The sequence below is a fragment of the Nannospalax galili genome, unplaced genomic scaffold, assembly GCF_000622305.1.
Source record: "Nannospalax galili isolate Female #2095 unplaced genomic scaffold, S.galili_v1.0 scaffold107, whole genome shotgun sequence".
Taxonomy (NCBI): domain Eukaryota; kingdom Metazoa; phylum Chordata; class Mammalia; order Rodentia; family Spalacidae; genus Nannospalax; species Nannospalax galili.
Window position 1 is genome coordinate 2,334,078 of NW_008358490.1, and position 16,488 is coordinate 2,350,565.

The 16,488-nt window shown below is 37.8% G+C and overlaps 1 protein-coding gene across 1 annotated transcript in view; it reads left to right on the top strand.

Annotated features, from left to right (window-relative positions):
* The window catches only part of Catsperb (cation channel sperm associated auxiliary subunit beta), a 116,601-nt gene that overhangs the window by 34,862 nt on the left and 65,251 nt on the right, over positions 1-16,488 (top strand). The window contains exons 7-9 of the mRNA XM_008821753.1: positions 3,744-3,839; positions 3,972-4,090; positions 5,567-5,599. Of these exons, the coding sequence (XP_008819975.1) occupies positions 3,744-3,839; positions 3,972-4,090; positions 5,567-5,599 (248 nt within the window). The remainder of the gene's footprint in view (positions 1-3,743; positions 3,840-3,971; positions 4,091-5,566; positions 5,600-16,488) is intronic.

Consider the following 16,488-nt stretch of genomic DNA (forward strand, 5'->3'; position numbering starts at 1 on the left):
TGACCTCCTCTTCTCTAACAATGTCACCGTTTCTAGTGATGTTATCTCCCCTGCAGCTTTCCCTGTGCCAGTTTCCTTGTTCTTCATTATTCCTTGTAAGGCCCACCTGTGTTAAGAACACCTGTCCTGGTAAAGCACCGTGTTGCTGGAAAATATTTGCTCACTGGTTCCAGTTTAAAAGTCCACTGGTTAGTTTCACTTTCAGTTTATGACCACAGATCACAGGAGGGCACTCAGCACCGCCTAGACATCCGAGCCTAGCACTCTTCCTTGGTATATTTATCCCCCTACCCTGTAAGGTGACATCACATTCTCCATACCTCAAACACTCAGCATCACCTTTACCCCTCTCATGCTCAGTAACACCTTTATCTAATGCTTTACAAAGAAGTATTTACCACAGGAACTCTCTGATCATTGCATCTGCTGACCTGCTGCCCAGCCAGCATTGCTACTGGCGTGTGTTCCTTTCTCCTTGTGGCATTCTTGGTGAGAAGTGGCCTTGTCACAGTCAAAGGCCACCCTTCACAATTTGTACCTCATTCTAGTCCAGCCACTTGCAGACGTCTGAGTCTATCCCGAACTTCCCCTTTCTTTCCTGCACCATCCTGCTCTCCCTGCTCCCTGGATCTTATCCATCAGTCTACCAACAAAGCCCAACATCCCCTATCTTAAACAGTAACTTCATGTATCATGCTTACTCCCATCCCCCACCCCTCTGATCCTTCACAGGAAAGTCTACAGGAAGAATGAACTTTGGATGGAGCTCCTTTTTCACCTCCCATTTTTCTTCTCTCCACAGCAGATCAGACTTTTGCTTCCACTAATCTACAGAACAGTTCTTGTCTAGATTATCCATGATCTCCATGTTGCCAGTTCCTATTCTTCAAACTCATTCTAATTTGAACCCCAGTAGTATTAACACAGTGAGCCTCTGTCCTCAAGACACTTCCTCTTCAGGAGTGTTCTTGACAATGCCTTCATTGATTTTTATCTTACCTCATTGGTCACTCCTTAGTTTGCTAGGCTGGTTCCTAAATGCTTATGGACCTAGAACTCTATTCCTGCATATCCTTTCTTATAAAATCTTTCCATCTATCTATCTATCTATCTATCTATCTATCTATCTATCTATCTATCTGTCTATCATCTATCATCTATCTTTCCATCCGTCCATCCACCCACCCGTCCATCCATCCATCCATCCATCCATCCAATCTCTGTCTCTATCTCTGTCTCTCTATCTCTATTTCTATCCCTCCCTCCCAGTCCAGGATCATGGTAGCAATACCATCTGTAAATTTAAAATTCTTCAATCTATACTGCTAGTGTTGACTGCTCCTCTAAGACTGATTACATCCTGTATCCAAGTCTCTAGTTCACATTTCCTCTTAAATACAGTGTGATCTAGTGCTCTTGATTCATCACCTTCTAAATTTGTTCCTACCCAGTATTCCTTACCCAATTAGCATCCTGTTTGTCAAATTGAAAACGCAGGACACCTTCTTGACTGCTTTACTCTCACAACACCCTAGAATGATGCTTTCTCCAGGGTGCAGCTCCCATGACCACTTCTTTCCTCTGCTAAAACCTTTGTCAACTCAATATTGTCTGCTAGACTAATGCAGCCTTTTAAAGGTACTCTCCAGTTCCATTGCTGACCCAAATGTTACAACCCACCCTTCATACATCAACTAGAGTGATATTCTCCACTATAAACTTGATTACAGCACTTCCCTTCTTCAAACATCCAGAGGCTTCAGATTCGCTTTGCTATTAGAATAAAAGTCAAACTCAAACTTACAATGGCCTAAATCAACTTTGAAGCTTGGAATACAATTTTGAACATCTTTTCATGGACAATAGTCTGTAACTTAAGTTTCACCTCAAAATATTGACCTGCATAATATTTGTTACTTATTTCACCATTAAATATTTCTAATCTTTGAACAAGTTTGATCATGTGATATTATGCTGAGCACCTATAATCAGTCCCACTTAGAATAAGCCCACAGTCTGTAAAACTAGATTTAATGCTTGGGAAAGACAAGTTTACCTTTCACTCCCTTCTTCTTGGAGAAAGGAGGCAACAATGTCTTTCTACAGCTTTTCCTACAAAGGTAAAGAATTGAGGGCTAAAGTACACACTTCAAATATGATTTATCCTACATTCCTATCATGGAAACAAAGTGTATGTTTTCGATTGTCAGGTGTCTTTAGCAATCTAGTCCATGAATTATGCCTGTTGACAAAACTTCAGATTAGCAGTCCTTATTTAAAACACAAAAGACTCAACATTCCCTGTTACAGCCTAAGAAAGATGGGGTCAGTTTTGGCAACATACTTTACCTTAAGAGGTTTTCAGGAGGCTTTAGCAATTGTTTTTCTTTTTTGTGTATGTGGGGTGGGGTATATACACATATACCAATGTGGGTTTTTGTGTGCATGTGTGTGCACATGTACATGCATACATGTGAAAGCCAGGCGTTGACTTCAGATGTCTTCCTCAATTGCTCTCCACCTTATTTATTTATGTATTTGTTTGTTTATTGGTTGGTTGGTCTTTTTCAAAATTTTTATTTATTATTTTTATTTTATGTGTATGTGTATATTGCCTGCATGTAAGTAAGTGCACCCATGTCATGCAATGCTCGCAGAGGTCAGAAGAGGCTGTCAGATCCCCTGGGACTGGAGTTATGGACAGTTGTTAGCTGCCATGTGGGTGCTGGGATTCGAACCCAGGTCTTCTGCAAGAACAACCAGTGTTCTTAACATCTATCCACCTGGTTGGTCTTCTTGAGACAGAGTCTCCCTATAGACTCAGTTAACCTGGAACTTGCTATGTAGACCAGAGATCTATGTGCCTCTGCTTCCTGAGTGCTGGGACTAAAGGCATCTGTGTTCGTTAATACTGACTGTTACCTTGACAGAATCTAGAATTGCCTAGGAGACAAACCTCTGCGCATGCTTGTGAGGGGTTATCTAGATTAGGTTAGGTGGAAAGACCCACCCTAAATGCTGGGAATATCATTCCATGGGCTGAAGTCCTAGACTGCGTAAAAACAAGAAAGCAAGCTGAGCACAAGTATTTATCCCTCTGCTTCATGACTGCAAATGCAGCGGCCTCTTCAAGCTCCTGCCAGCATGACTTTTCCATCAGGATGGACTGTACCTTCCAAAAATCAAAAAGATCAGGCAAAAAGCTCTTTTTCTTTTTAATCTACTTTTAAGAGTATTTTATCACAGCAACAGGAAAAGTAACTAATACAGTGTCTATTCTCTATGTTCAGGGATAAAAATCTTCATTTCCTGACTCAAGGTAACATTTATGCCCTACTTTTTAGGGAAATAAAAGGAGTTCAGGGCCTCTCTCTCGATTCTGTTGCCCAAGTTGCATAGTCTATAGTGGCACATTCTGTTCTCCTTCAACATAAACAGAATACTTACTAACAAGTACAGCTTGAATGATACTTTTAGGATAAACCAATACATTACAAGGATTTACCTTAAGGACGTATTATGCCCAGAGGTAACTATCATAGGTATCAGTGAGGTAGTTCACTAAAACCCTATGGTGTAGCTGACATCTACTTCATGTTTCCAAAGCCTTGAGAAGTAAGATTCATACTGAGGAGAGGTGAGGTGTGAAGGAGACTGGGTTGGAAGATAGAGCAGATTCGTCTTCATAGAACTGAGCTCTGTAAAGTTGCCTGACTTTTCATTTCCTTTTCCCTTCATGATAGGTATTTTCATTGGCGTAACATTTTCTGGATTTTGGAAGTATGATGAAACCATATGGTATGACCTGACAAATAGTATCTATGATGAACTTAAAGAAGGTAATTTCTCTGGCCGCCTTCATCTTCAGCATTTCATTTATATTAACATTGGATCAGTATTTATAAAATGTGTTTGCTAAAGAACTCACTCTTTCCATTTCAACCCATGGTGTGATTTGATTTCTTTTTTAGAACACAAAGGGCTTACACTGATAGATATGGTTTTAACAAATCGCTTTTTGGTTCTCCTCACCTCTTTGGGTCTTTTTGTAAGTACAGATCTTCGCTATCCACTTACCTCATACTTAAAGGTATGTAAACCTTTTTGTAATTAATTGCTAACACTAAATATTTTTGTGACATAAAAAGAAATATTTCGCAGTTGAGTTATGAATAGTGTATCTTAGAAGTGGAAAAAAAAAGTGAAGTATAATACAGAAACTTTTCCTTTGCCTCGTAGCATTGAATTTATAATTCAAAAATGGTGCTGGTTTTCTTGTACACATTTATAGTAGGTTTTAAATATATACAATAGAAAATATATCATCTATCTACTTATTTATCTATTTATTTATATCTCTATGTTCCTAAAATGCTATAATGTAATTTATATAGCTAAATATAGTATTAAAGATGACAAATTAAAAGTGTTGTCAAGGTCAGGTGTGGCAGTACATGCCTTTAATTCCAACAGTCAGGAGGCAGAGAGGCAAGAGGATTTCTGTGAGATCAAGGTCAGACTGGTCTACACAGTGAGTTCCAGGCCAGCTGGGGCTACAGGGAGGCCCTGTCTCCAAACAAACAAACAAACATGTTGTCAAAGAAACAATCCATGAGGGTTGGAAAGATGCTCAGCAATTAAGAGCACAGGCTGCTCTTGCAGAGAGTCTGAGTTTGGTTCCCAGCACCCACATGGCAGCTAACAACTGTTCATAACTCCAGTTCCAGGGAATCCAATGCCCTCTTTAGACCTCTTCAGGCACTGCATGCATGGATGCATTTAGATACATGCAGGCAAAATACTCATACACATCAAATAAAAATAACTGAATCATAAAAACAGAATAAAGAATCCTGTGGACAACTGAGGCTCAGTTCTGTTGGATCCTCTGTTGACGGTGCAACTAAAAATTATTCCACCATGAAGCAAGGAAAAGCAGAATTGGGGCTGTTTAGACAGGTCTAGCTACAGAAGAGAATGGAAAGTTTCCTCAAGAAGGAAGGCATAGCAAGAAATAAAAAGATAACATAAATTATAGGATTGAGAAGGGAAATATATGGCATACCATGAAATTCTTTCCAAGATAAAATGTCAGGGGCTACATATGTGCTTGGCCATCTATCCATTGGAATAGAAAAAAAGTGTAAATTTCTTTTGGTATAACTTAAATTACTATGTTTTGTTGTGCTTTATGATATGCAAACAGATTTTTTAAAATTTTTTATTTAATAGCCACATGATTAGAAGAAGCATTTCATTACAGCTTTAACATATTCAGTCACACATTCCAGAGCAAGGATACATCTCTTTCAAAAGTGGCTGTAAATTTTTAGGTTCACAGTTGGCAGTTATACAGTATTAATACAGTTATATAGTATTGAACTCAGTGTAAACCCTGTAAGACATAAAATTGAATGACTTTTTATCCTTTAAAGAAGATCTCCATTTCATTTTAAAATATGCTGTTTTCTACATTTTTAATGCTACTAACACCTAGAGGACAAACAGATTTTTAACTTTCTTTTTCTCCTCCTTCCTCTCCCTCTCCCCACCCCTCCTCTTCCAGCTTTCCAGGGCTAACTTTTGTGGTTTTGAGAGGGTAAGAAGTTTTTTATTCCTAAGACTGATTTAGAAGATATCTATTAACTTGGTAACTTGTAAATTAATAATTCACAATATTTATTTTTCCTGCTTCTACAACATTATTTACAGTTTAAACTTAAATTCTTTTCCTAACCATCAGGGTCCTCTTCATTTCAGAGGCCACCCTCTTCCCTCCTAGTTTATTCTTTCTTGGCTTGCTGAGATTGCTCAGGACATGTTCTGCACAAGAAAAGAGTGAGGAGCTAGAATCTGACAAAAGTTTTACTTCCCAGTCTATCTGTGCAGGTGCTGGTCTGTACCTAGAGAAAGGGCACTTATGTTTTACACAAAAAAGAAGATACCATATAATCTAGCCACAGCTCTACTTCTGCCCTCTTAGGGGAAATATTCTTCCATCAGTAACCTTCCTTCTCTGTCACAGAAATCTTTTTTTTTTTTTCATTCAACAAGGTCATTCTCATCCACATATGAGCATGCATTGGTGGTTTGGAAACTGCAAACAACATTATTAGTATTCATTCCTAGACCCTTGGCATATCCCTTCCAGTCTGTTCTGTGTTTCACATAATCACTACAAGGAAGAAACAGCACTTATTTTTCAGGCGGCCAATAGAACTGACTTATTGTAATATTAATGTATTTTTGGTCATTATAATTTTTACTACAGTACATACCTACTACTTATTTTCCAATGCAGTCCCTTTGAAGATATTTTTCTTTTTTCCCTCAAATGGTTGGAACACTAAGAGATTTTGTGAAACTTCACTCTAAAATAATGTTGCAAACAAAAAAAGAGGTATTCATTTTAACTCTTCTCATTCAAAAGGATCATCAAACTCACTTCTGGAAAAAGCAGTTGGGACAACTTTTGTCTTTTCTTCAACATAATTGTATGCCTTTAAAAATGAATTTTTGTGATTTTTCATACAGTATAATTTGATGATACTTAGGTCCCCTCCCCTATCTGCACTTCCCCTATTCACCCCTCCCCATTTAATGTACCCTATCATATATAATAATGCCTATAGAGTCTAATTTGTGTCCCCAAATGTCCTTCAGTTAGGTCCATCTACTGGAGCCTGGTTAATCTATCAAGAACCCCATCCTTGAAAAAGACAGTCTCTCCCACTCCCAGTTGCCAAAACTTCCTTAAATTGAGTTGGTACTTCTTACCCACTTCCCCATGTCTGTGCTGGGATTTTGTCTGGTTTGAGCTTGCACTGGGACTTGTGCATGCTGTCACCATTGCTGTGAGTACATGTGAGTAGCTGACTAGCTGTCTGGAAAACTGTTTCCTTGTGATCATCTACCACCTCTGACTTTTACAATCTTTCCACCCCACAATGATCCCTGAGCCTTGGGAGGCAGAAGTTGGTATAGGTGTCCTATTCAGGATAAGTACTCTGTAGCTTCTTGTTCACTGCACATTGGTCAGCTGTGGGTCAGCTGTGTTAATCACCATCTGTTGCATAAGAAAACTTCTCTGGTGAGAGTTGAGAGATGCATTCATATATGGGTTATAACAATAAGTCATTAGGAGTAAGTTTAACAAGATGGCTATTTAGTAGAAAACTAATATTAGGCTCTCCCCTGTCTTCTATGACCTGTCTAGCATCAGGTTCCTAAATGTGATATTAATATCAAATATGGGCTCCATCCTAGGAAGCAGGCCTTAAATCCAATTAAAGAGTCATTGTTATTCCCATAATATTCATGCCACTATTGCATCAGCGGGATATCTTGCTAGGCCAATTGTCGTTATAGTTTACAGGATTCACAAGCTGGGTAGGGTTGATGATTATTTTTTTTCCTTCCTGTAGCATGTGTAGCACTTTTCAGCACTGTGAATGCTAGCCAGTAGAGATGAGGCTCTGAAGTTGGCACCAACTTGATTTCTCCTTGTTTGTTCTACAACTCATGTATATACTGTCTTTAGCAATAGGGTCTTACTTACCATCCAGGTCTGGCAGGTAATCAAGAGCAGAGACAATGGCCAGTATTGTTTGAGGGTCTTTGGGACCCCTGGTCAATAGCTTCTAGAGAAGGAGTCCATTCCTGGCATTGAGATTTTTTTCATTAGCCTATGTTATCTAGAAGGGGCAATATCCCCTGTTACAAGGTAACACTCCTTTTAATCTCTTTTTATAATGTGTATGTATATACTTAAGAAGCTTCTATAGTGATAGGTTTCCATATAGCTTTTTCTAAAGGCCTTTAGTGTTACTTAATCCCTCCCCATACTCCCTCCTCTCCTGCCCTCCCATTCCCCACCCCATTTAACCCTACTCTAATGTTCCCCTTTGCCCCTTCTTATCACTGCATTCTACCACCCTCCCAGGAAGCTGACCCCTATATGCCCATGGTCATTTGAGTTTCTTGACCTCTCTGGATTTTCAAATTGAAACAGCATATCTAAGACTTCAAAGCTACCACCCAGCTATGAGAGGGAACATGTGACATTGTCTTTCTAGGTCTAGGTTGCCACACTCAGGATAATTGTTTCCAGTTCCATCCATTTACCTGCAAATTTCATAATTTTGCTTTTTAAGAGCTGAATAATATTCCATTGTGTATATTACCATTCCTTCATTATCTATTAATCATCTGATGGACATCTAGGTTGTTTCCACTTTCTGGCTGTTATGAAAAGGGTAGCAATGAAAATGGATGGATAGGCATTTCTATAGTAGGGTATAGAGTCTTTGGGGTATATACTTAACAGTGACATTTGGTAGATAAATTTAGAGCTTTTTGTGGAATCTCCACATTGATTTCCATAGTGGATGCACCAGTTTTCACTACCACCAACTTTAGATAAGAGTTCTCCTTTCCCCACATCTTCACCAGCGCTTGTTGGTGTTCATGTTGGGGATCTTAGCCATTCTGAGTGGCTAAGATTAAATCTAAAAGTGGTTTTAATCTGCATTTCCCTGATGACTAGAATTGTTGAACCTTTTTAAATATTTCTTAGCAATTTGCATTTCATCTTTAGAGAACTTCCTGTTCAGCTCAATGCCCCACTTTTTAATTGAGTTGTTTGGGTTTTGATGTTTCATTTTTTTAGTTCTTTGTATATTCTGTATACTAATTCTCAATCAGAGGTATAGCAGGTACAAAAGTTTTCCCATTCTGTGTGTTGCCTCTTCATTTTAATGATGATGTCCTTTGACATACAGAAAACTTTTAGTTTCATGTGGTCCCATTTGTGAGTTGTTGAGCTATACAAATCCTATTCAGAAAAATCCTTTCCTGTGCCTATAAGTTCCAATATATTCCCTAATTTCTCCTCTGTCTTATTGAGGGTATTGAGTCTTATGTTGAGGTCCTTGATCCATTTGGAGTTCAGTTTTGTGCATGGTGAGAGATAGGGATCTAGTTTCATTCTTTTACACGCCTTTATCCAGTTTGGCCAGGAGCATTTATTGAACATATTGTATGTATTTTTTAATCCTTTGTCAAAAATCAAGTGGCTATATAATGAGTGGATTTAAATCTGAGTCCTCAATTCTATTCCGCTGATCAATGTATCTGTTTTTATGCCAGTACTATGCTGTTTTTATTACTGTAGCTCTGTAGTATGATTTCAGATCAGGGATGGTGAGGCCTCCAGCAGTTCTTTTATTTTTCAGGATTATTTTGGCTATCCTGAGTTTTTTTGTGTTTCCATATGAGATTTAATACTATTTTTTCAATTTCAGTGAAGAATTGTCTTGGAATTTTAGTGGATATGGCACTAAATTTGTAGATTGGTTTTGGTAGGATGACCATTTCACAATATTAATCCTACCAATCCATGAGTATAGAGATCTTTTCATCTTCTGGAATCTTTTTCAATTTCTTTCTTCAATGTCTTAAAGTTTTTATTGTACAAGTCCTTCACTTCCTTTATTAGATTTATCCCAAGATATTTTATGGATTTTGAGGCTATCATGAATGGAGTTGTTCTTCAGATTTCTTTCTTGGTATGTATGTTGGTGGTATATAGAAAGGCTACTGATTTGGGGGTTATAATTTTATATCCTGCTACTTTGCTGAATGTATTTATCAGCTCCAGGAATTTTCTGGTGGAGTCTTTAGAGTTCTTTATGTATAGAATCATGTCATCTGCAAATGAGGATACTTTGACTTCCTTTCCAATTTATATCCCCTTCATTTGTCTTATTGCTCTAGCTAAGACTTCAAGTACTGTATTGAACAGGAACAGAGAAAGTAACTATCCTTGTCTTGTTCCTGATTTTAAAAATATTTTATTACTTTTATTTTATGTGTATGCATGTATTGCCTGCATATAGGTAAGTGTACCCATGTCGTCCAATGCCCACGAAGAACAGAAGAGGCTATAGGATCCCCTGGAACTGGAGTTACACACAATTGTTAACTGCCATGTGGGTGCTGGAATTCAAACCTGGGTCTTCTGCAAGAACAGTCAGTGTTCTTAACTGCTGAGCCATCTCTCCAGCTCTTGTTCCTGATTTTAATGGGAATGCTTTCAGTTTTTCTCCATTTAGTATGATGTTAGCTGTGGGCTTGTGGTATATTGCCTTTATTATGTTGAGATATGTCCCTAGTATGCCTAGGTTCTCCCTGACTTTTATCATGAATTGGATTTTGTCAAAGGCCTTTTCTACATCTAGTGGGATGATCATGTGGTTTCTGTCCTTGAGTCTTTTTATGTGGTGGATTACATCTCTTGTTTTATTTGTTAATTTTATTTTTATGTGTATGAGTGTATTGCCTGCAGGTATGTAAGTGCAACAGTGTTGTAAAATGCACACAGAGGTCAGAAGAGGGCATCGGATACCCCTGGAACTGGAGTTACTGTTGTTACCTGCCATGTGGGTACTGGGAACCAAACCCAGGTCCTCTGCAAGGGCAGTCAGTGCTCTTAAATGCTGAGCCATCTCTCCAGCCCCCTATATTTATGGATTTACATGTTTAACCATCCTTGCATCTCTCAGATGAAACCAACTTGATCATAGTGGACAATCTTTTTGATGTGTTCTTGTATTCAGTTTGTGAGTGTTTTATTGATAACTTTTGCATCTATGTTCATCAGAGAGATTAATCTACAATTTTCATTTTTGTTGGGTCTTTGCATGGCTTGGTATTAGGGTAATACTAGCTACATAGAAGGACTTTGGGAGAATTCCTTCATTTTCTGTCTTCTAGAATAATATGAGGAATACTGGTATTAGTTCTCTTTCAGGGTTTGGTGGAATTCTGTGCTGTATCCATCTGGCCCTGGCCTCTTTTTAGTTGGGAGATTTTTTATTACTGTATTTATTTCATTGGTTGTTATGGGATTGTTAAAATTATAAATAATTTTGATTTAATTTTGGTAGGGCATACATATCTTCAAATGGGTCCATTTCTTCTAGATTTTCTAGCTTGTGGAATATAGATTCTTAAAGTAAGTCCTTAGGGTTTTCTGAATTTCCTCTGGGTTTGTTGTAATGTTTACTTTTTCCTCTCTGATTTTGTTCATTTGAATTGAATCCTCTCTTTCTTTTGGTTAATTTGGCTAAAGTTTTATCAATCCTATTAATCTTTTCAAAAAACCAACTCTTTGCTTCATTGATTCTTTGTACTGTTTTCTTCATTTCTATTTCATTAATCATTTCAGTCTTGATTTTATCTCTTTCCATCTACTCTTTTTAGGTGTTGTTTGTTCTTTGTTTTTCAAAGCTTTTAGATACATCATTAATTTATTTATATGAATTGTTTCTAATTTTCTGGTGTAGGCACGTAATGTTATAAATTTTCCTCTTAGGACTGCCTTCATTTTTGTATGTTGTGTTTTCATTTTCATTCAATTCTAAGAAATTTTTAATTCCCTTTTCTCACGATCCAGTTTTCTTTTCATTCAGTAATATATTGTTTAGCTTCTATGAATTTCTGTATTTTTTCCCATTTTATAATTGTTGATAATCTAGCTTCATTCCATTGTCATTAAATAGAATACAAGATGATATTTTGGTTTTCATAAGTTTGTGGAAACTTGCTCTGTGGCCTAATGTATGGTTGATTTTGAAGTTCTGTGGGCTGTTGAGAAGGAAGTATATTTCTTAGTGTTTGGGTACAATGTTCTATAGATATCTGAAAATCCATTTGATTTGTGGTGTTATTTAACTCCAGGGTGTCTTAGTTTAGTTTTCGTCTGTTTGACCTGTCTATTGGTGACAGCAGGGTACTGAAGTTACCCACTATCACTATGTTGGAGTCAATGTGAGATTTTAGCACTTATAATTTTTCTTATATGAAATTGGATGCCCTGTGTGAGGTGCATACATGTTTGGGATTGTAATTTCTTCTTAGTGGATTTTTCTTTAATGTGTATGAAGTGACTTTCCCTGTCCCTTCTGACTAGTTTTAGTTTGAAGACTATTTTTGTCAGATATTATAATAGCTACACCTGATTGTTTCTTAGTTCCATTTTCTTGGAATATCTTTTTTTCAGCCTTTTACCCTAAGGTGGTGTCAATGATTGTTGGTGAGGTGTGTTTCTTTGAGGCAACAAATTGGTAGATCCTGTTTTCTAATCCAATTGGTTAATCTGTGTCTTTTTCTAGGGAATTCAGACCATTAATATTGAGGACCATTTTTTAAATTTTATTTATTTATTTTTTATTTATTTATTTGTTTTTATGTGTAGGTGTGTGTTGCCTACATGTAGGTAAGTGCACCTGAGTCATGCAATGCCATTGGAGGTCAGAAGAGGCTGTCAGATCCCCTGAGACTGGAGTTACAGACAGTTGTTAGCTAGCTGCCATGTGGGTGCTGGGATTCTAACCAGGGTCTTCTGCAAGAACAACCAGTATTCTTAACCACTGAGCCATCTCTTCAGCCCGAGGGCTATTATTGACCAATGTTTATTAATTCTTGTTATGTTGGTGTTGTAGTGCTGTTTTCTTAGACTTCTTTTGGTTGACTGTTTTGGAATAATTTATTTTTTCTTTGTGTTCTCTCAAGAGTGTTTAATCTTCACTTCTGACTGAGGTATTCCATCCAGTATCCTCTGTAGGGCTGATTTTGTGGACATAAATGCCTTAAATCCATTTTTATCATGGAAAGTTTTTCTTTCTCCTTCAATTACAACTTATAGCTTTGCTGGGCATAGTAGTCTGGGCTGGAATCTGTTCTTTCATGAGTTGTATAACATTTATCCATGTCCTCTGGCTTTCATAGTCTCCATTGAAAAGTTAGCTGTTATTCTGATGGGCCTGCCTTTGTATGTGACTTGATTTTTCTCTCTCACAGCTTTCAATACCTTTTCTTTGTTCTGTACATTTAGTGTTTTGACTATTATATGATATGAAGAATTTCTTTTCTAGACCTGTCTACTCGATATTCTGTGTGCCTCTTGTACCTTGATAGGTATCTCTTTCCATTGGTTTGACATTTTTTCTTCTATGCTTTTATTAAAAATATTTTCTGCACCTTTGACCTGGGTTTCTTCTCCCTCTTCAATGTCTACGATTTGTAGTCTTGGTCTTTTTACAGTATCCCAGAGGTCTTGCATATTCCACTCCTGGGTTATTTGATGCAATTCCTTTCCCCCACCTTGTCTTCAAGATCTGATATTCTCTGCTCCATTTCCTCTGCTTCCTTTTTGCTTCTCTTCTCTAAGCTTTGAGTTCCTGAGGTTTTATTTCAAATTTTATTTCAGTTTGGCTTTTCTTCAAAGAGTCTATCTCTTTATTGAATTCTAGTTTCACGTTTTGAATTGTTTAGTTATTTCATTCAACTGTGTTTTCACAGTCTTGATTCAGTTTTTTATTCATATCCTCTTTGAGTTCCTTGAACATATTTATAATTGCTATTTTGAAGTCACCCTCAGGAAACCTTAAGATAGTTTGTTAATTTCTGTAGTAGCCATATTATCTTGGCTATTCATGTTGTTTGTGGTTTTTTGCTGAGACATGGACATCTGGACTTATGTGGTGGTATATCTTGATATGAGCAAGTAATCTCATCCTTGTTGAATGTTTATTTGTATCTTATTTGCTGCTTCCCCAACTTGTCAAGTTATGACCCTGCTGAATAGTGCTTGATGTTCAGTTTGGGGGCCACTTTATCTTACAAGTGGGGTGAAAGAAGCAGTCTCAGTACAGCTAGAGATAGGTGCAACTTTTGAATTGAGATTCCAGGCTTGACTGCACAGGATACTGGAGAAACAGGGTAGGGTGGGGGCTGCTGGGTGAACAGGTTAGCCAATAGGTTAGGGTGGGAGTTCGCAGGTCTGGGGCAAACAGAGTTCAGATGGCAGAGTGCAAGAAGGCCTCAGTGACAAGAGTTCAGGACTGCACATCTGGGGTGGGAAAGGGTTCTGAAGATCTGGGCTGGGCTGAGAGCTGAGATGGTGGGGAATGACTTGCCCTGCCAAGACTAGAGGGGCCCTAGGGAGTCTAAGGGACAGAACTCAGGGCTGCAAGTCTCATAGTAATGTATTAACAGAAAAAAATGAAACAGAGAACTGGGAAAACCCAATAGGCAAAACTGATTTATAATTGAAAGAATAAATGGGAATAACCAACCTCCTTATTTGCAGATTAACTTGCTCAAATTCAAAAAACTGCCAACCAAAAATATTAGGGAGACTGGAGATGTAGCACAGGCTAGAGAATTTGCCTTGCAGCACAAACTCTGGGTTCAATTCCCAGTATCATGAAGTACCCAATGTACAGACTTTTATTTCTTGTCATTATATTGAAACAATATAGTATAGAAATGATTTACTCAGCCTCAGATACTCTGTTTAAGCAATAGAAACTAAACTAAAACAGTGAGAATGTGGCACATGGCAACATACAGCAGAGAGGATAGGAAGGCAGAGGATTGTATAGAGAGAAATCTCAGCCTGCAGAGCAACAGGAATTACTGAAAGGATTTTCTCATCAGTAGGAGTGAGAGTGTGTCTTCAGGGGAACTGAAGAGAAGCCTAGAAGGGAAGCCTGAGTTCTCTCTGAGCCTGGCTGAGGCGGCAGGCTGATGGATCCCTGCTAGAAAGGAAGGCTTGCTAATTTGAGACTCTTGCATGAAGAAAGGGCAGCCCAGAGGGTAAAGCGCACTTTGTCTTCTCCCATTCTGGCATTGCCACAATTCGAGGTGTTCTAAAAACCACCCTTGAGCCCTCCCTTCAAAATATGTCTAAGAGCTGCAGGCAAAGCACTCGTACATATAAAAAGCAACAAACCAAAAATCTCTAAAGTAGCCTGGCACCCCAATAGAATACAATCATTAGAATCAAGAGATATACTAGAATGCTGATGGACAGGGCAACAACTGAACAAGAGCAACACAATTCACCTAGTAAAGCAATTTCATACACATACCCTGAGCTCCTGCCATGCTGTGTCAGAGGCAATGAGATATTAGGAATAAAAACAAAGGCATCCAACATACATAAGGAGTTTGCACAGCATAAAAACACTTTTTGGGTTAAAGTACTAAAATTGAAATTAAAATTAAATAAACTGAAGCATAGACTAGCCATTGGTTAGATATAGACCAATACTACAGAAGATAAAAGTGAAGAAATTTCTCAAACCATTCAGGGAAACATTAAAAATCACAGGACAACCAGGTGTGGTGGCTCACACCTTTAGTCCCAGCACTTGGGAGGTAGAGGCAGGCAGATCTTTGTGAGTTCAAGGCCAGCCTGGTCTACATAGTTCCGGGACAGCTGAGGCTACAGGGAGACCCTGTCTCAAAAAGACCAAAAGAAAAATCACTGGGCAATGATGATCCCTCAAGAAGAGGTCCAGAAGGTCTACAAGGTGAGCAATAGAATTTCCAGAACGGAGACCAGGTCCCTACACACCTGGGGGGATGCTCTCTATGCTCATGTATAAGAATAAAGGGTCTTATTTCTTGAGCCCATGACTTGCACCTCTGTCTGATTCTTCTGATGTCATAAAAACTCACAACTTGGGGTGACAGTGTCATTCCAAAGTACCTGTTAAAAAAAGAATTTTCAGAACAAAGAGGAATAGTTCAGTGACCAATAAAGATTCTATATTAATTGTCCAGATTAATAATGTTAATTATTGTATCCTGCAAACCAGAAGATTTATATGAGAACTCAAAAGTTTTGATATAACAACTTAATTTTAATATATTTCATATAATATGATTCAAATAAATCATGGACCATCTGGTCTTAAAAGGCCTTTTTGTTTATTTAGCAGTTTTATGAAGATATAGTTCTATAAACTTTACCCTTTTAACATGTATAGTACAATTGGTATTTAGTATATTTTCGAGTTGTATAACCATCACCAGAATCAATGTTAGGACATTTTAAAGGCTTTTGTGTGCAAGATATATAGATTTTAGTACTGATCTATAAAAAATGTAAGGTTTTCCTTATCATAATAGCAATTTGAAAGTCAAATTCTTCCCCTAACAAACCTTCTCAAATGATTATAATTAATATCCAACATACATAGTCTCACTTTCTTGATAGCTGCTCTTCTGACCAATTTGCAGTCACATTAGCTTGTGACTACTTGTTGCTGTCAGGTTTCTGTGAAGAGTCCCTGTGCCCAACCTCAGCAAATGAAGAACAAAAAATAAATGTATGCCCCATTGTAACTGTGATAAAGGCTAAGGGGATTCTGGTAGCTTTAGGAAGATAGCTCATAATCAAGAGAATCATCAATGAATATGCCAGTCATGTGCAGTTTCTTCTCTTTGTATTCCTTTTTTGGTGACTGTTCAAAATATGTTCCAGTTTCTTGTCATAGGCCTACAACCTTTTATTTGCATGTAATTTTTCTCTTTTTATTTGCCCCCATATCCACAAATGACTAAACTGAAATTTTTTAGTAAGTTTCTTTCTGTTTAATATGTTAGGTCTACATATTTCCCAGTTGATAATTTCAT